This window comes from Cavia porcellus, unplaced genomic scaffold, assembly GCF_034190915.1.
Source record: "Cavia porcellus strain 051 isolate PalLab524CR breed Dunkin Hartley unplaced genomic scaffold, mCavPor4.1 scaffold_11, whole genome shotgun sequence".
Taxonomy (NCBI): Eukaryota; Metazoa; Chordata; class Mammalia; order Rodentia; family Caviidae; genus Cavia; species Cavia porcellus.
The window spans coordinates 8246113-8266800 of record NW_026947494.1 but is presented as its reverse complement, the minus strand read 5'-3'; the positions used below and the strand labels follow the sequence as shown (position 1 = coordinate 8266800).

The 20688-nt window shown below is 48.5% G+C and overlaps 1 protein-coding gene across 7 annotated transcripts in view; it reads left to right on the top strand.

Annotated features, from left to right (window-relative positions):
• Ctnnd2 (catenin delta 2) overlaps window positions 1-20688 on the top strand; it is an 813816-nt gene that overhangs the window by 785540 nt on the left and 7588 nt on the right. For all 7 annotated transcript variants that reach the window (XM_063257972.1, XM_063257971.1, XM_063257974.1 and 4 more), the window contains 3 exons: window positions 10156-10282; window positions 14041-14172; window positions 19892-19965. In XM_063257972.1, the coding sequence (XP_063114042.1) occupies window positions 10156-10282; window positions 14041-14172; window positions 19892-19965 (333 nt within the window). The remainder of the gene's footprint in view (window positions 1-10155; window positions 10283-14040; window positions 14173-19891; window positions 19966-20688) is intronic.

The window sequence follows — 20688 nt, the reverse complement described above, 5'->3', positions numbered from 1 at the left end:
GCAATCCCCTGCTTGGTTCACCACTTCTGCGCTCTCAGTGGACATTCCAGTACTTTCTCTGAGGATGCGGGGCCATGAAACATCCCCTCCCCTGCCTTTTGGCCCCTGCCCAAACAGACAATATGGAAAATCACATTAATGCCCTGTCATAGTATCTTACCAGTTATTTCGTCGTCTACGAGTTTCCCACCATTCTAAGACACGATGTTCAGTAAACCTAGAGTAACATAACTCAGAGTAGAAATGTCCCTACCCACTGCACTGCTGCCGGTGGCAGTACTGACAAATGACTGCCACCTCAGTAGCTTAGAAAACCACATGTGTGTGGCTTCTCGGTTCTGTAGGTCAGAGATCTAAAGAGGGTTTTATTGGGCTGAAATCAGAGGGGTGGCAAGGATGCACAGCCTCCAGGTTTGCTCTAGAAAATCCCTTCCCTTCCTTTTCCTGGGGCTGTCTGCGTGCCTCGACTGGTGGTGTCTTCCTCCACCTTCAAACCAGCGGCAGAGCACTGCTGACTGTCTTTGCTTCTGGAGCCATGCTGCTTTCCCTGACTGTGACTTCGGGAATTCCCCCTCCTTTCCCCTATACTGACTAACCCATGCCTGCACAGCTACCCCTGCTCTGTACCCCCCAACCCCTCTTTAAGACAGGATGTCACTAAGCTAAGTCTCTCTCATAAGGAGCAACCCTTGTGAGGGTTTATCCTCAAAGGTTTATCCAGAATCATCTTCTCCTGCAAGATCTACAATGTAACCATGTCTGCAGAGTCCCTTGTACCATGGAGGGTGGTGACATATTCACGGCTCCTAAGCACTAGGACAAGAACATCTTTGGAGGCCATTGTTCATCCCCCATACTTTGGAACATGCGAATCTGACTGTCACAGTCAAAGTCAGCTGTAACGCCTCCCAGAGTCAGAGCTGGGGTCCTCCTCGCTTGGGCTCCCCATCCTGCACTCCTCTGCAGTGCTCCCATCAGCCCCCAGTCCGCCCATGTGGCAGAAGGGAAGAGAGGAGCCCAGAGGGGCTCTCGTGCAGACGTTCCTTTCAGCTCCTGGGTGCGTGGCCAAACCTCCCTGTGCAAGGAGGCAAATGCAGTGGGAGAAGAGGACCTCTAAGACTTTCACTACTTTTTATAACTTGAACAATGTGGAAAAAAACAGCATTGGCCAAAGGGAGGTGTGAGGTCAGGGGACGGGAAGCTGCCGCTCCTCCCTGCTGCTGGGTCAGAAGCAAACCTCACCGTCCATTGAGTTTTCCTCTCTGTGGGGGGCGAGGGCACTCCTGCATCATCTCGTTCGATGCCACACGGCCCCTTTCAGTGCCATCCCCCAATCCCACGAGCGCACAGCCCTTCTCACATCCCGTGACATGTGTCTGTCCAGTGCCTGTGCTGTCCTCGCCGCTCTTCCGGGTTCTGAGACACAGAAGTGACTGTGTCCACAGCAGGTTCCCTTCACCCAGGGACAGTGTTTTCCAGCAGTGTGCGGTGGACTTCTGTTATGCTGATCTAACCATATGGCTGTTCCCTGCTCTTTACGGTCAGTGCAGGTGTCGGCAGTCCTCTCTGAGCAAGGACCTCGTGGTGCCTGTTCTCTCCTGCTTCCCCCGCCTCTCCCCCGTGTGTCTTGCTCTGCAGAAGCGTTTTTCTTTGTGCTTCTGACTTTACAGCAGGGAAACCTTATCTCCAGCACCCTCAGCAGCTAAGCGCCCAGCTCCGCAGCGGCTAGTACTCCTGCCTGCATAGCCATCCTGGACATGGGTCCAGGCGAGTGGCCAGATCTTTTCCACCTGGTCACCTCCTTCACCCTCCTCCTCCTTCACCCGGACAGCTGGCAGACCCCTGGCCAGCTTCACCCCTGACCCTTCGTCCTCGGTGTCATCCCCCAGCCCGCCTTCCTTCTGCTGCTGTCCCTGTCAGCAAAGCACCTTCTCATTCTTTTCAGAAACCTGGGAGTTATCCCCACCTCCATCTCCGCTGCCCATAGGCCTCCTTTAAGCAGTTAGAGTGCAGTACTTAAAATTCTTTAAGCAGTTAGAGTGCAGTACTTAAAATATCTGCCCTTGCCCATCCTCTGATTGAAGTCTTCTGTGGGGTTCAGTTTCTCTCCGCATGAAGTCCTCCCACCACTTGGCTCATGAAAACAAGTGTCAAAAGGATGTGAGGCATTTGAGGTAGTGAAAGCTGAAGGCCAGACTGGTTTGTTGTTGCTGCTGTTGTTGTTGGTTGGTTGGTTGGGGGGTTTTTTGGTCTTGCTTTGTTTTGTTTTTGTTTTTGTTTTGCAACATTACCTGGAACATAGAGGACAGAGCTGAAAACCGTCCCACTCAGACCTCTCAAGGTTGGCTAATCTGATCTCAACCAGATTTCAGAAGCGACCCTGGGCAAATAAAAGGACCAGAGATTTAATTTCGCTTCAGTGTCCCAAGCTCTTTGTTTTTCATTCTGTTGGTACAAATTAACTCCTGAGAGTTAACGATGATACTGCTCCCTTCAACGGAATACAGGCATTTCTTCCCAGCTTGTCAAATCCTCTTGGTGATACTGGTGCTTCTGAATTAGGCCAGCTAGGCCTAATGGATTTATGCAGCTTTTAAAAGATGGCATCACAAAAGATCCTTATCTTTCTGTATACTGCGCCTTTACGTAGCCAAATCAATTTAATTAAATTTCATTAGACTCAACAGAGCTGAAAAAAAAAATAATGAAGGCAACTGTTATGTCAGGTGGTATTTATTTCTGTGTTAAACTGCAAATACTCCCTTTTTGCCCTTAAAATTTAGTTTAAATATTTAACTTTAATGGCTTTTTGGAACTGTTGATGGAATTAGCTTATGTGGATCTTTAGCAAACAGTTTACCTTAAAAATAGATGGAAATTTCTTTTATTGCACCAAAGAGAAGCTGAATGTTTCCCTGATGTGCAAACTGTGTCCCGATCTTCAATCACCCTAATAGTGCATGGGAATGTTCTAACCCAGGTTTTGTGTAAGTTTCATTGAATTAAGAAGGAGGCATAACTACCACTAATTTGTAATATTTTCTTTCTCTGCTTAATGTGATTATACTGATGCATTCAGGACTGGCACAGTTTTGAGTAATCGAGTCTTTCATAGACGAGCATAACACCAAACCTTCCCTCTTTCTGGAGGAAACAAGCATTTGTGTTTTAACTTTGGTTTGAAAAGTAGGTCCCTGGTGAAGAAATCTTGTCTGAATGTAAGTGGGCGAGCTCTTAAGTGTCTGAGGTTGACGAGTAGATGAGCTTGGGCTGCTAAAAACCCAAAGGATTTTCACCACCCTCTGCTGTCTACCTCAAGTCACTCAAGGAAAATTAGAATTGACAAGCTTTATGGGCTGTGGAGCTTTCAAGGACAGCTAAGGCCAAAAAAATTGTGTTTGTTGTTCCGACACCAAATAGTGTCTGTATGCCCACAGAGGAGTCCTTGTTTTGCAACCAAATAAATCTTCCTAGACTAAGAAAATTCCACAGCTGGTAAAAAAAAAAAAATTTTTTTTAAAAAACAAGAAAAAGGCCAGTGACCACACTCCAGCCACCAGCGCCCTGTTATTTATGTTAGATTCCAACTAATATCCCCAATAGAAATCAAAATCATTGTTCCTTCTCAAGGTTAATTGTGTACTGAAGCAGGTGTCTAAGTCAGGGAATCCCTCACCTTAGGGAAAGATTTGCTGAATCTAGAGAGGACAAACCTACCAGACTTAAATGCTGGGAGCTGAGCTGTAACTCAGATCAGCAGCCTTCCCTGCCCCGCTGTGACTATGACCCTCTCACCGCTGCCCTGCTCTCAGAAGCAGAGGTCAGGGGCTTCAAACACTAATTTCAAAGCCCATTCTCCTTAAATCTCATCTCGTTAGAGAGGATTTGCTGGATATTCTCTTTCTGTCTCCCTAATCACTTTCATTTTAGCCAACCTTGAGATATTTATCTTCGCTCCTCACTTTTTTTTTTGTCGACTCTTTACTCTGTGGACTGAGCCAACGTGGTTCCCTGACCCCCTTCCTTCTCCTCCATCTGTGTCCGCCTGCATCTTTTGTCGAGCCAGCAGGTGCCCATCTGGGAGTGACAGGGTGCTCCCCGGGGCAGGAAACTGCACCATCCCATACCAGGGTTCCCTTTCCCACTCTTCCTGTCCACGTGCCATGCACTTTCAGAAACATGATTCTGTCTCCTCATTCCCCACCTAATAATGTTCTCATGAAGTGACCCATTGAGGAACCAGCCCTTCAGCCAAGTGGACGCATCCTGGCCACAGCTGTGGGCAGCTGTACCAACTCCAGAAGAGCTTGGAACGTATCTAGAGAGATTCTGATCCACTCTCCCTTCCAGTCCTTTCCTCCTGATTCTCCTAAAGGGTGACCTTTGGGCAGGGCTGAGTGTGGCCATGGTGTGAACTTGGATTTTCTGCACTGCAGGATACAAGGGGTCAGAAGAGATGGAGGTCAGTGCTGTGCACTGGGGGAGGTCTGCATGGAATCAGAACCAACACAGGGTCAGGCATGCAGATGTAAATGAGGCTTTAGTATTACTTTTGAGGTGTCCTAAGGAGGAGGCGGGTTCATATGCTTTGCACTGAAATACAGGCAGCTGAGAGAAATTGCAGCTTAAACAGCAGCAGGCAAGCAGAAGACCCCTGTTTGGGGCACTATTTAAACAAACTCTGTCTTCAGCCCACCTGCGTGTGTTTCATAAGACAGACCAACAGCACAAGAGCATTCTGGGGAGGTAGCTGTAAGCTAAAATTTAAACTAAAATTGTAAGACTGTGATCATCTTCACTTGCTGTAGAACAAGAGGGCATGAGAGGCTGCCTGCAAAACCTGTGACATTTTACAATAACTAACATCATCCTCATAAGTCATTAAATTCAGCTCACAGATATTAAGCATCTCTGTCTTGGGCACAGCCGGAGCCACCGTAGATGGCCGCTGTCTCAAGCGTGATGTGCAAGCATTCTGTCAGGGCAGAAGGCTGCTGTCACATTAGTGGGAGAGCCCCCAGGCTCAGAGGCCTGGTGCAGTTAGCAGCAGTGATTTGACGAACATGCATTGCCTGCCTCCCCCACGCTTGGCACAAGAGTGAGCAGGACGGGTGAGCGTCAGTTGTAGAAAAAAGGAGGGTGCTGTGCGAAGTCTCCAGGCCCACGTGATGCTGGGTGAGCCAGGGTGAGGGCAGGGTGTGTGACCCCTCTGCACTGGGGGTGTGTCCTATTTTTGTTCCTTTGGGAGTCAACCTGGAGATTCTTATCTGACATTCCCAAAAGGAGCTGGAACTGGGGGCTTCCTTGGATATAGCACCTTAAAAACATTGTGTGTATTTTCCAATGAGGAGGCCCTCCCTCTCCACACACACCTAACCAAACTATTTCCAAGACTCTGTTCTCAGTCCTGGCATTCCAGAAACCTCAGCTTTGAAGCAGAGGGGGCTTTGCAAGGAACGATCCCAGGTGCCACAGGGAGCAACTGTTGAACGGTTTCAACAGCATCTCAAAGGGGCACCTCCGGCGTCACTGTTTTTAAAATTCCCTAAGCTCGTGAATCCTGTTGTCCCTGATTTAGGGGTAAAAAGGTAAAAAAAAAAAAAGTGACACATAGTTGCACTGCTAATATAATCCAGTAAAGAGGAGCGGACGCCTTGTAAGTTTTAAAATTTTATTTACTTATTCATTTTTTAAATATTTGTGTGTCCATTCTTGCAGAATAAAACACGGTCCTTGTGTGGAGTCGGTTCCTGTACGTGACACTTTCTTATTCTTTTTGTCTCCCCCTTTCCTCCTATTTCCCCTCCCTCAACCCCTTGGTCCTTCCCTTTTGCAGAAATCCTTCTCCCTGCTTCCTGTTATCTATCTTTTCTTTTGCTCTTTGTTTATACTCTGGCTTTCTATATAAAAGAAACCTTGCACTTTTTAAGCTTGTGTGTCTGATTTAGTTCACTTTACATTACAGTCTCAAGGCACATCTCTCTCCCTACAGATGACTCGTTTATCTTTTTGTATGTGTGTGATAGTGTAGTCCCTCCTCTCTCTCTGCTGAGATCTCGGGTGATGCATCCAGTGGGAAAAACTGATTCCTGAGCGCAGGTGTGAGCCTTGGTAAGCAGCTCTAGGTCATCCCTGGCGCTAGCACCCAGCACCCTGGTACTGCTCTCCCTTGAACACCAGGAGCCATGAGACAATGTGTGCTCTCCTAGCCAGTCTGACTACCGTGCGGCCCCTTCACCAAATAGTGCTAGCAGAAGTCTCCCCATAATAATATTCTGCTTAGCGATTCTTACTGGGTTTTTAAAAATATCAAATGGTGAGTGTCCTTTAAGAGGTCCCCAAATTCTGAAGCTCTGTCAGAACTAAGTAGTGGCCAAGACCCAGAAGTACCATGGGGACACAGCCATTGAGGGGCCATGAACACAAGCATGACCCCATCCTCTGGCACTCTGAACCCTTGAGAATGCCAATCCAGAAGACTGTGGCTTTAGGGAATAATAAACTGCACAATAAAACACATCAGAAACTTCAGCCCAGAAGCCAGAGCTGGAGGAAGCACAGGGAAAGAGTGTGGTAAAGAAAATCAAATGATTCCTGGTGGCTGTTCAAAGTTCAATGACTTTGAACTCCTCTTTGAATTTTCACCTCTATCTGCTTGGAACAATTTAAGTTTCATGTGTTAAAAACCAATTGGGGTTTAGCTATCATATCACAGTTTTGACAGCTCAGCTGGTCGAAAGCTGGGGGGGGGCACCACTTTGGGGTCACCCAGCCAGAGGGCTGCTGAGCTACAACGTGAAAATAGTTCCTTATCATCAGCAGTGAGGATTAACAGTCCTCCGTCCACTCTCCATTTTTCTTCCTGAGCTTTCTTATCTAACCTCTGCAAGCCAAAGAAATGCTGGAAAGTGAAGCAACTTCATACAGTTCGCCAAAAAAACCTTGTGGCAGTCAATTAAAACTTTAACGAAGAAAAAATAGTGACCAAGGAGGCAAATAAGAACTGAAAAGACACCGTGTGGATATAAGTTGTTTTCCCACCTTTCTGAATGCCAGTGGGAAGTAGATGAATAATAGATCGCTATAGTGAGAGAAACACGGCACATTAGCTTCCCAACAGGTTTCCCAAAGAAAACGCATCTTCACTTCTCCTCTTATTTAGAAAGCAAAAATTTTTTTCCCTTTGAATGATCAGAAATTTCTTACAGTAACAGATAGGGAGAGCCATGGGCTGGGGCCTTATGGCAGCTCATTACTCAGGGAAACTCTGCTTGTGTGAGTGCTCACGGGTTTAAGCAGCTTAACCCCGATCTCCGGTACCCAGTGTTATGCTGACTTCCGTGCCATTTTCCAAGTGTGGGCCATCGGAACCAAACTGGGAAGGTCCCGCCCAGGCCCTGCTGAGCCCAGCAGTGTCGCCTTCTGTAGTTTGGTGAATGCCACATGTACTGTGTCAGTGGATCCAGAGGGAGGGCGAAGGGCACCTCTCCTCCTGCTGCTGCTTCTGGGGCTCCTGGGCTGTAGCTCAGAACACTGGTCTCACTGAGGACTTTAGCTAGGTTTCTGCCTGCTCAGTTCCTTAAGCTCCTCTCTCTTCACCCTTGTGCCAAGTGTGTCCCGCACCGTGTACCCAGCAGTGTACGCAGAGGTCTCCCCCTCTGGGCTGGTGTTCTTGGGGTCTCCTACCACGCTCCTCTGTCCTCCTGCTCCAGTTCCTGCTCATCCCGTCATCCCGTCTGCAGGGCCTCATTTCTGTCATGCATTAGCATCTCAGGAGTGCGTGGAATGGAGGACTTGAAAGCTTTCTTGGTGTCCTTGCAAGAGTTCCTTCATATGCAGTTTCGAACCACATCCATTTTGGTGGCATTTCCAGAGATGGAAACACCTTCATGACTCAAGCGGACCAGGTTTTGAGTAAAACCATTTCCTGAGCCCTGACTCAAAACCTCAAAATGAAGCAAGATTGCAGGCGAAACAAGTGTGAGGTGTCTGTCTTCCTATCTTCATAGTGAGGATTTTTGCTATCGACAAAGTACTCAGAATACAGAGACAGTGTTTATCAAGTGAATTTTAACGCTTGCCCCCTGTGGTGGGTCAACTGCATGCTCTTCTGCCAAGGCTGTCCCTCATCCATCCACTCTCTAGGGGACTTCAGGGAGGCCCAGAGTCCCAGAGGAGACATTTTCTCTCCTTACCACCACACAGCCGCCCCAGCGCTCCCCTCGGGGTGCCCCTCTCCCCTGACTCTGCTGTATTTTTTCTTCCACATACACATTCGCACATCCCATTTTAATCTTAGCATTTTGACTTGCTTACTTTTTGACTTTGGGTAGCTCTTCTGAAAAGTGCAGGTCCCTGCTCAGTAAAATGGGGATAATGATGTGTTCCAGCTCTGATCCAGACGCTGAATCTTATTTCATAGTAGATACCCAGTAGTGCTAAGTAGCACCAATGAAAATAATGTACTGCCCAGCCATCATGGAGACTCCTCGAAAACTGAGCTAGAAATTCCGCCTCACCCAGCTATTCCCCTTGTATCTCCCCCAAAGAATTAAAGATATCATGCTACAGCAATCCCCGCACACCGATGTTCACAGCAGCACAAGTCATGACAGATGACGTGGGAAGTGGCCCCTGCGTCTGTCAATAGATGAATGGATTAAAACGTGGTGTTTGCACCCGAGGAAGTAGCGCTCTGCCATCAGGGAGAATAAACTTGAGTCCTCTGAAGGGAAGTGGCGCACCTTGAGACCTTAATGTGAAGTGAAATGAATCAGACTCCCAGGCTTAAATGTCACATGGTTTTGCTTACATGAGAAACCCAAAATATAGATAAAAGCAAAATAACATGTGGATAACAGGAAACAGATCTTTTGTATATGGGAAGGGAATCCAGAGATGGAGCCAGGAGACAGGGAATTAGGATGTGCCAGCTTCCCTTGAAAAATGGGATTATTATGTACACATGGACTAATAAGAAACCTTTAAATTAAACAATAAACTATATCAGTATTTTAAAGGTAATTATCATATATTAAAAAGCAATAATAAAACAATCTTATTTAAATTGAGAATAAATAATGTGCTTCTAATCTTAGACTCTATAGCACCATTCAAGTAGGAGAGGAGCAGTGAAAATTAGATAAACAGACACACAGATATGGAAATGAGGGGGAATTTGGTTCTTCATTAGTTTTCATCCATTAATATTTGCAGTGATTCTTTGTAAAGCACTGGATCCCTTAAAAGACTAAACATCACTTCACCTTCCCCCCCAAAAAGCTGACAGAACTGGACCTCGTTCTCTGTGACCAGGAATTGGGAGTGGGGGGGACAATCTCGTATAATAATGGGCATTTATGATACTGTTAATATTCTTTGACACACCACTGTGCTAGAAATACAATGGAATTTAAAAAGAGACTGGAATTTAAACATGGTGATGTGTTAATGGGAGCTCTCTGGGGGATCTCATTAGCTATTTTTATTTCCTTTGTTACTCTTTCTAAATCCACAATGATCCATCATATGTTTACATGGTTTTGCTTAAGACTGGTACATACATTTTGTTGGGATGGATGTGTAATGCTGTTATCCAGCTGGGGGCTGGGAAACACAGAGGCTGGCAGGGGCACTTTGAGGGCCACGAGAAGGTGTGGCAGTCTGGCATGAAGATGTCACTGAGGTTTGTGGGAAACTGCAGGTGACGCAGATGCGGGAAGGGACCACGCCTCCTCCGCCGTGCCACCCTCACTGCCGATTCTGCAGGCCCTGCAGAAGGTGGCCGGGAGGAGGCAGGCAGGGCTGCATCCAGGTAGCAGACATAGACATTTGCAGGCTGGGCTGACATTCTGAGCATCATGTTTGCGTGTAATAAAAGCCTCCGGCCCCAAAAGGTTTGCAAAGAGACCGTTTATTCAGCATCTGGGAAAGAGAGCAGGCGCTAAAAGCCGGCCCTCCAGCCCAGGCTGCCAAACAGGAGGTGCGTCTTAATTCTCCTTCATCTCCATCAACCTTGCTGATTCTGAAGCCCCCTAATCTCTTCTGACAGCAAATAGAAACATTTTGCCAATTCAGACACCTGGAACTCGAAGCATCAAGGGCTGAAGGATCACCCTGGCTCCCCGTTTAACAGGAGCTGTGTGTCTTTTGCAGGATGGATGGTCACAGTACCACTTTGTAGCCTCATCTTCAACCATCGAGAGGGATCGGCAAAGGCCCTACTCGTCCTCCCGCACGCCCTCCATCTCCCCCGTGCGCGCGTCTCCCAACAACCGCTCAGGTAAGAGGCTGCCCCGCTGCCCAGGCCTCCTCGGTGAGCTCCAGGCAGAGGAGAGCCGAGCTGGTCCAGAGGCAGAAACAGGAAACGAAGCCGTTTTCCTTTCATCCCATTGGCGGTCCTGTGCGTGCACTTGCAGAGTTGGGGCAGCTGTCTCTCTAACAGGGTCCCTAGCGTGAGCTGCCCATTGCAAACCCACCTGCTGGAGACACAGCTGCGAAGAAACCCTGAGGAGTCGGCAGGGTTCCGTGGGCAGCTTTTGCACTTAAAACTCTGGCTCGAATTTTCTTTGCTATAATTGGGACACAAGAGCAAAAGAGGTAGGAGGTGCCGTCTCCTCCTTTGGTAATACTTTGGACTTCTGGGCTTCATGGTTACTCCTCATCCAGTTAGCATTTTATTATCAGCTGCAGCCGTGAATGAATGCTTCTTAGAGCCTTAACTCCCAAGTCATGCCACTTAAATAGTTTTCATTTTTTCACAGTCCCAGTGCTTAAGTTTTTAGCTTAACTTTTTATTTCTTTCGATTGCTTTTCCTCGGAGAGTGAAGGACTGGTGCGTAATGCTACGTATGCAGTCAGTCCCAGATGTCGTGGCTTTCTACAACAGCTTTCTCTCTACTTCTCCCTGCCCCTCCTTCCCTTGGCTGAGAAAACCATTTCCTAAACCAGCATCTCAGAGCAATCAGTAGAGGACACTGTTCAGCAGTGTGGCCTCAGGATCACCTGGGGTGTCTGAGGCCTATTGTCCCAAAAATTTGCACAGTCCTTTACTCAGAATCACAAGGAAGGGCAGAACCAAGCAGGGCCCTTCAGACTGAGATAAAGTGCCCTCCCTCAGCCCCGCAAAGTTTGCATGTTTGGGCTGTTGCTGCTTAAGGCCCTTGGTCTGAATTTAGAATCAGGGGCCTCCGGTGACCCCGGATGCTTCCATCTAACATGGAAGCACAGAGGCCACCTGTTTCTCTTATTCCACAATCCTGGCAACCTTGGAAAGACGAAGAACATTGACTCTGAGGAACGTAAGCAGAGAGTCCTTCTAAAAGCCCTGACCATTCAGAGCTGCAGCGAAGCAAGCGGTGCTGGGGAGCCTTTCCCAGGGCAAAGCACCAGGCCATCCAGGGGGTGCTCACCTTGGTGAACACCTGCTAAACACTTCCCAGAGCTTAATCCTGATTTACTGGAGACTGGGAGTAGCGCCCTGTGTGAGGTCTCAGGAGATAATTACACACTCGACGTGGTTTAATAAATACCACCATCTGTGCGGTATTAGACTCTAATTTCAGAAGCTTTGGTCAAGGGGCTCCAAAATACTTTCCCTCATGACTGCACAGTAGTGGCCCCTAAAAGGCCAGTCTCTGTGCCAGAAGACAAGGCCCGAAGGCTTAAGGACAGTCAGAGACCTTTCCTGGAGGAGAAAGAGGAGAAGCAGGAGGAGGTCAGTGGGATGCCGACAACAGGCAGGAAGTGCACACTCAGCAGCCAGGTTAGAGGCTTGTTGGGGGCTCACTTGTTTTTGCAGGGGCCCTTTTGAGCCCCAGAGCCCCAAGTGTTAGTGAGATGCAGTCTCCCCACCCGGAGCAGGGAGGGCACGATTCCCAGGCTGTCCTCTCCTCCCCCACCTTCTTCCCTTGTCACCCACTCCTCCACACACACAGGCTCTCACTGTGATGGGGAGCTGTGGCGCTGGGCCACTTCGCTGCATGCCCACTGTCCCTAGAGGCAGTGGGTGCTGCAGGCTGCCATGGCCAGTGTGGTTTTCTACCCTGTCCAGACTTTCTATGGGCACGTACTCCTTCCAGCTGGCCGGGTGGGATAGGGCTCCAGGGTCAGCATTTCAGGAGTCCGGGGAACTCATTCTAGGAGGCAGACAGGGCTGAAACCTCCAAGGGCTCAGGAGCTGCACAGGGAGCTTGGTGTTGTTTGGATGGGTTTGGAAGGGGCCGCAGAGTCTATCAGGGCAAAGGCGCCTCCTCCCATTTATGCCCCAGCCCTGGGCTCTGGCTCCTCAGGCACCCACAGCCTCTGGTTCTCTTCTGTTTGCACATCCGATTCCTCGCTGGGGGCTGAGAGCTCCCAGCTTCCGGAAGTGACATGTGCTTCACGTCTCTGCTGGCCGCAGTGGCCGGTGCAGGAATCTCCACAGCAGATGCTAAGTTAGACACCCACAGTCCAGGAGAAGAGAGGAGACTTAGAGATCTCAGGGTCCTGGCAGGCATCTGATGTGACTGACATAAAAGGTAAACCAAGGCTTGGCTGGAAAGGGGCTCACACACCAGTAAGAAAAGCAAGGCGTTTTGCCAAAAATCAGAGTTCCCCTGGGAAGTCCTGGCCTTCACTGTCACCAGGTAATGCCTGCTAAATTTGCATTTGGAGAACCCTCTACTGCAAATTCAGATCTCGAATCCCTAAATTTCCATGTAAGTCCTGGGATGAGCAGGAGGAAGCACTGCCCTAGGGGAGTTTTGGTACTGGACTGGGCTGAGGTCTAACTGGGTGCAGTTCATCTCATCCATACCCCAAGGAGAGCGAGGCACTGGTCCCGGATCCGGGAGCACTCCTCCCCCTGTTCCAGCATCTCCCAGTGGCCAGGCCACTGAGCCTCGACCAACCCATCCCACTCCCAAGACAAATAAAGTGCTTGGTCAGTTTCCACCCTTGCCTCCACCTTCAGCTTCTCTCTGTTTCTGCTGTGGATTTGTCAGTCAAGCCCCCTCCCACGGGGATTCCGTAGCCCATCTCTTTAGAAATGAGGACCCAGAAGGACCGAGGGACTCATTCCCAGTCCTACAGGCAGCGAGCAGCTGAAACCTTAGGTGTGTGAGCCTGTTGAGCGATCTTCCAGAGGACTGAGTTGGGGTTCCGGATGAGAAAAAGGGCCCGCTGAGTCCTGCCCCAGGCCACCCCGGGGAAAATACTCGTGAGCTGAGTTCTGTAAGCTCGCAAGTCGCCTGCCTTCGTGACAGCTCCTCCTTACGCCTTTCTCTAGTGCAATTTCCAGGTTCTCAAAAGGTTCAGTCCGATTGCATTTACTTTAGTCATGGGTTCTTTAATACCAGTACGGGTTGAATATCTCTTTCCGACTAGCAGTGTTTCTGATTTCCGACTCTTTTCTTTTTTCACCTTTCTTTCCTTCTTGTTTATTTTGGAATAGAACAGTTGCATATACCTAATGGGATATCTTAGGGCGAGGGCCAAAATCTAACCAAAACATTCATTTATGTTTCATAGGTACCTTATATATATGACCTGATGGTCACTTTATATCATTTTTCTGTTTTATAATTTTACTGCAGTCTGTCACATGAGGTCACGTATGACATTTTTCTACCTCTCTTGTCACATCAGTGCTCAAATGTTGGATTTTTGGGTTAGGAATCTTCAACCTGTAATATCCCTTCTAAAACACATCTAATTTAAAAATAAAGACAGGGAGAGAGAGAGGGAGGCAAAAGAGAAAGAAAGAAAGTGAGACGGGTCTCATGTTAACATTGCACCTTGAGCGCTCGTGTCTCCCACAGGATTTCTCTGTGAAGAAGAGGGTCCCAGCCTGTAACCCTTCACTGCCCACCTCTGAGCCACGTACATCCCCTAACCTGTAAGACACTGCTTGTCACAGAGTGAAGGAAGCTAATAAGGACCAGAGCAAAATCGAGATGTCCTGGCATCCGTACCGATGACTTTAGTGATTTGCGTGCAAAGTCTGTCTGCTCAGGAAGGAGCCACAGGCAGGGAAATCACCCCTCTCGTTTCTTTATGCAGCAAGTGCCCCAGCTTCACCTCGGGAAATGATCAGCCTCAAAGAAAGGAAAACGGACTACGAGTCCACAGGCAGCAACGCCACCTACCACGGAACTAAAGGTGAACACACTTCCAGGAAAGACGCCATGACAGGTGAGGCAGCCCGTGCCCCTGCCCCAGGGAGCAGGAGGTGACCCGGGACAAGGCAGAGGAGAAGGCTGGGACTCCAGGCTGCACACCATGCTCTGCAGCCCAGGAAGTCTCAGTCTCTGTCGTGGTCACCTGAAAGGTTGTCAGCCACCATTCCCATGCGCTAAGCTGAGCAACCTGGGCAGTGGTTCTCTAGAGGTGTCTAAGCTGAGTGCCTGTGTCCTAGAAAGAGCTACAGGAAAATGTGCTCTGCACACATTTGATCCTGCTCTTCCCTTCCTGCTTGCACAGCTCCTGGTATCCCCTGGAGCCACCATAGATTTCTTCTTCGTTGGCACAAGCCATGGGGGAGGAGATTCCAAGATGGTGGGCATAGTGTGGTTGGGCTTTTCCCTTCAGACATGGGGGAAGGGAAGGAGAACGGAGACAGAGGGCAGCAGAGGGAAAGGGAAAGAAGAGGAGAGACTTTTAAAAACTCCTGCAGGACTGGTGAGACATTTTCTCCTTTTGCCTGGTGTCAACTGCTTACTCCGACAAACTTCTATGAAGCTTAATTAGAACCCATGACCAGAGGTTCTCTAGGGTGGCATGGACCTTTCATAGCCACCACTCCTCAGTGTTAACTTTTATTTCTCAGTTGGAACACCAGGGAAGCCTAAAGGCGTGCACTTGATGCCGTCAGCTCCCTGCCTAGCACACCCTGCCCTCCTGGGCTTGGCCTAATTCACCTTCCCTCCACACGGTTCTTCTTGGAGCACTGTCAGACTTCTGCACATACCTGTGGTCCACGGGACGCTGCCAGAGAGGGGCTTAGACCCTTCAGAGCAGAACCTCAGAGCTGTGAGCTTCTAACCAGGGATCCACAGGCTTTTTCAACAGACCGGAGATGCATCCTTCTGGAAATACGCTATGACAAAGTTTTCAGGAAAAGGGGTCAGATTAGATTTGTGCATCCATGAGATGGGGGTGCAAAGGGCACAACACTATCACATGCTGAGAGCCTCTTATCAAAAGTGTCTGGAAAGCATGGGCACAGTTCTCTGATACTATTTACATGCAGACCTGCAAGAAGCAAAGTAGATAAATTGGATGATTTGTGTTTTCCAAACCCAGGCTGGCTAAAATGAATTTTTCTAATAACAAATGTATTTGCCCGAGTGGTGGTGAGTTTCCCTGTTAACCCTGCACAGCTGCATGAAGAAAAACATACATTCTGCCTCCACACGGAGACCCTGCAAGGGAGTGCGTCACCCTTGCTGCTGAAGTGTCCCCTGAACTGAAGAACTGAATTTGTGACATGGCTGTAGCTTATTACTCTCCTTCAGTGTTTCTCCCCTATGCATGTTGCCCTCCTCACAGATGAATGTGAACAAGGAAAGTTGTGAATCTAAATACTGAGTCTCCAGGGTGGAGGCATGGCTGGGGATCTTGTTTGTACTGATGACTCTGAATTAGCAGCGACACCAGATTCACCTTTCTATCCTGCTAGTGATGATCACCGCCCCAGGCAGTCCTATCACCCAAAGCCTGGGCTGATGAATTCAGATTATAGTCACCAGAATAATGGACTGCATTATTATCATTTAAGGTCAGCGTTGCTCTTTAATTCTCTGACCAGGTAAAATCATTCAGAAGGCTTTTAAATGTGAGCCTGTTTATGTTGAAGTAGTTCTAAGGGTACATGAGTGTGCCCCGCACACGTAATAAAATAAATCATCAGATTGACTGCTTCTGATGTCCAATATCCCTAGGAAATGGCAGGGATTTTAGCAACTCTGGGACTGAGATACGTGTTATTCTTCAAACTTATTTAGAGGCTTAAGCAGCTGTGTGCTAACTTACTTTAAAGTGTGATGCAGAATTACACTCTCAATCGTGTAGCAAGCCCAGGAGAACATTAAGATCTTGACTGAGTGTGTTCATAAAGGAAATTTCCTCTTAAGCACATAAAAGCTCATTATGATCTCAGCGGTGGTGGTGGAGACCTCGAGGGCGCCATGGTGGCTTGGTGAGGTGAGGGGCTGGCGGGGGCCGTGCTGGCGGAAGTGGTGTTGGTGTCAGTGAGGGTGATGGTTTCCGGGATGAGGCTGCTGCTCATGTTCACCCTCTTACCTAGCAGGATGAATTAAGTCCCCAGTCAAGCAAGGTGGGAGTCAAAATTTCTCATAGGAATAGAAAGGTTGAGTTGCCACCCTCTGCCCTAGAGCCCTTGGGCAAATACTTATCACTTAAACATTTACGTGAAAAACTTGTTGTAGATCCCACATCAAAAAACTAGTACTTTTTTTTCTCATTCATTAAAAATGCAAAGTGTTTCCCATTCACTGGAAGCTACTTAAAATGCTGCCATCTACGTTGGCCCCAAGGTATCCAGGTGCTATCGTACCCCCCACAAGCTTTCCACTGTGCAGAAGCCAAGCCTCTCCCTCAAAATGTGACACTTGTAAGCTGAAGGTGGCAGCAGTTTCTCCGCTGAGTGGTCATCACCTGTACTGAGCACTGAGAACTGAGGTCCTGAGTTTGTCTTCCAGGCTTTGCTGGATTCCTCCTCTAGCTTAGATGAAGCCCCATGAGTGTCTCCCCCACTCCGCGTCTCCTTGCACTCAGGGGCCCTCAGGAAGCCAAAGTCCACGGTTCGTGCCGGCTCACTGGCTTTGCCAGCCACTCTCAATGTCCTGGTTGCCTGGGAACCTCTGGTGTGCAGAATCTTGCCTCGTGACAGGGATGCAGGATCCCAGGACTACAGTGCCTTACTTACAAGTTTATACAAGGATTTCTCCCTCCTGTCTAATTTCCCAAATGCCTTTTCATTGGAAGGTTTCTGCCAGGATCTCTCACATGCTTTTCAAAGCCACTCTAATCTCCAGTATTGGAAAATGGGTGTTTGGGGGATGATCCAAAAAAGAAAGAAACATTCCTCGAGTCCACTCCCTACTCAGACACACAGGCAAGACGTCCACGGAGACCTCTGCTTCGTCTGTGTGCAAGGGCAGATCCACCTCGACGGCAGAGTCTTCTCCTGTAAAACTTTTAGCTCAAAAGCCACAAGCACAGCAGGAGTGAGGAGTGCAGACGGCCTGCACTCCCCCAAATGCAACAGAAATAAAAGCCACCATATCCCTGAAGTGACATTGCCCATCTTCAAATGACAGCCCTGAAAGCAGATTTGTGTGGTTTTGTCTTCGTTCTTTCACTTACTCGGCGAACAGAGGCTGTATTCCATGAAGGCCTGCCGATTCCAGGCCCCATCCCTGTTTCTGCAGACACACACAAAGGTGACAAGTCACAGTCTCTGTCCTTGTGGGGCTTCTGTTCTAGAGGTGAAGGCAGGCAATCCTCAAGATCAACCACAGAACAAGGTCACTGTGGGATAACACCCAGGACTCTGAGTAGGAGGAAGAAGCTAAACAGAGTGATGGAAGCCAGGAAGCAAATCTACTTTGCCTGATAGGATGGTTTAGCTTAATTGTCAAATGGATTGGCCTGGGAGCCATGTAGGTGATTAGGAAAGACATTCAACTAAACTTCTCAGCAGACCAATCCACTGGTGAGCACAGCAAACCCATGCCCCAGTGCTCTTCTCAAACCAGCCCTGAAAACATGAGGTTTGGGGGGCGTATTTCAGAACTAAGCCATAACACAAAAGATAAGCCCTTCCTCTCCTTCTGGTGCTATTCCTCCGCTCTCCTTCCTAGCCACCATGAGATAAAGAGCCCCTCCAGGTGCTGGTCCTGCCTGAGGGCACCAAGCATGGATTGAATCCCTTGAAACCTTGAGTCAAATTAAGCCTCTCTTCCTTTAGGCTGTGGCTGTCAGGTGCTGTGACCCAGTAATTAATACCTGCCTTGGGCAAGAAAGAAACATCTGAGCTGATTCTAAACACTAATGAGGAGACAGCCAGTGCAGAGTATGTGGGAAGTGAGTTCCAGGGAGAAAGATGGGCAGGTACAACCTCCCCGAGGCCACCAATCTAGGAAACAGAAGCAGGAGCTAGGGGGAGAAGAAGGCTGAGACATTCTGTGGACAGTTAGGCAGGATTCAGGCTGCGTGGAGAGGGGAGCAGTAACAGCATGGAGGACATTGGAGTATTAGAATCTGAGTGAGTGGTATAATCCATTTATGTGGCACCATGATACTTACGGCTGTTAGGAATGAGATGAATGGAGCAGAGTTGGGTAAACAAGGAGCTGAACCTTCATGGAGAAGTCAGTGGTCCAGGAGAGAGATAGCAGTTTCCATCATAAGACAGAGACAGGAATATTGAACCAGAGAAGACTACAGAGTGATCAGGGTTCTCACCCCCACTTCATAAGCCAAATTTCCCAAGAGGAGTGTTATTACACAGCTATTCCGTGCCTTTAATAATCATGTGTGCATGTACTAAACTTTGATAGGCTGTGCTAACTCAGTTTCTAACCTCTGGAAGATTACATGGAGTGTGATTACATTTCAACATCCCTTAGATTCTAGAAGCAAAGTGTTTTAGTTACTTACCCATCACTGGGCACAATACTGGACACCCACAACTTAAATGAAGAGAGGTTTACTTTAACTTACAATTTCAAAGGGTTCGTTCTGTGGTTGGCTGGCTCTGAGACAGAAAGAGCATAAAAGGCTAAGGGCCTGGCGGAGGAAAACTGCTCACATCATGGTGACCCAGAAGTAGAGAGAGAGAAGGGAGGATCCAGGAATGAGTCACACTCTACCAAGTCACAGCCCTGGTGAACTGGCTGCTCTGACCAGGTCCCATGTCCTGACACCACATTCATCCACAAACTCCTCAGTGGACCAATCCACCGATGAGCACAGCCAGGCCATGTTCCAGTGCCCTTCTCAAGCCCAGCCCTGAAAACATGAGGTTCGAGGGGTGTTCCAGAGCTAAGCCATAACAAAAAAGATAAGCTCTTCTTACTCCTGGAGATTTTTGTTTGGTTGTTTGGTTTTGATTTTTTATGTTCTACTGACACTGAATAACAGCATTTTCCAGGGCTCTCTGAAACCATGACCTTTCAGCAGCTTTGGGGGATTAGGGTCCTGAGGCCCTCCTCTGGCTCTGTGGCATGTACCTCAAGTGTTGCAGGTGAGAGTAGCAGATAGGCACTCGTTCCAGGCCCGTGGAGCCTGCAGGCTGCTGTAGGAAGTCTTCTTTCCTTCCAGCCAGCACACGGATGGCCCAGAAGGCAGGCAGGGAATGCCTGTCTCTGCTCTGACAGAATTCCAAAGCCCTGACCCTCCAGAAGTGCAGCAGACTTTCAGGTGGCGCTCTCTGCCTGTCCTCTGGGCCTTCAAGAAATGAACTATCTGAATGATGATCAAGCACTTCCGTGAGCCCCACTTAGAAATTTTATTCTTGTCATTCCCTAGCTAAAAACTAAGCTGCTGATGCAGGCTCCTGCATGCTTCACTGCAGGTGACAAGCTTTTATTATCTGCCAGTTTTCAGCAGGAAGGAAGGCAATAAAACTTGCAAGATGGCCATCTGCTAGCCGCACCTGCCCTGACCCTGTCTGCAGTGTGAACATTACTGGAAGAGGTTGATGGCTGGGCGAGTTGATAAAATAACTGCTCTTTGGTTCTGAAAATCTGTGGGCAAAATGAGGGTCTGGACCCACGCATGTCTTCCCCTTGAAATGGCTCATGAGAAACTGGGATTTTTCAAGGCAGGAACTTGCTTCCATAATCATCCTTCCTCACTTGAAATCTTTCCTTTTGCTTTCCCTTAGCTCAAAACACTGGAATTTCAACTTTGTATAGGAATTCATATGGTGCGCCCGCGGAAGACATCAAACACAACCAGGTAAAGTCATCACAGCGTGACGGTGTTCATTTTTTCTTTTCAATTTGTGAAACAACCTAGTTAACAAAAGAAAATTAACTTGTGATGTTCATCAAGAAAGCGAGAGTGCCATGATGCTCCAGGCTCACCTCTGTCACAGCCCACAGGAGGCACTGTGGTCACGGTCCTCAGAGCAGCCTCAGTCCCCACAAGCCCATGATTCCACCATAACTGGGGTGGAAGCGAGGACCCCACTGTGCCGCTGTGGTGGCTGGAGTGTGGTGTGTCGCTCAAACGTTCACATACTGGAGCCTTGGTCTCAGTCTCCAGGGTGGGGTTGTGGGACCGTTAGAGGTAGACGTGAGCGGAAGGTCAAGGGGACCCTCGGAAGTAACTATAGCAGTTCGCAGAGCACCCGGAGATAGTTCACCTGAGAGCTGCTGCATGCCTCACCTGTGACCTCTGTGCTGTATAACTTCGTGCCATCGCATGAGGTCCTCACCATGTCTAAGCCAATCCCAACGCCTTCCCTTAAATCTCCAGAAATGCGCTCTAACTACACCTCTTTCTTTATAGAGTGACCCAATCTCTGGTGTTTAGTTAGAGTAAAGAAAACTGGACCAACGTAGGTAGGAAGGTAAAAGAACACCCCAAATAGCCAAATGTAGATACCAGTTTCTAGAGAGCAGTTGCCTAATTTCTGAGCAGGCAATGAGCAGTTACTATGCTGCCAACTCTCATGAG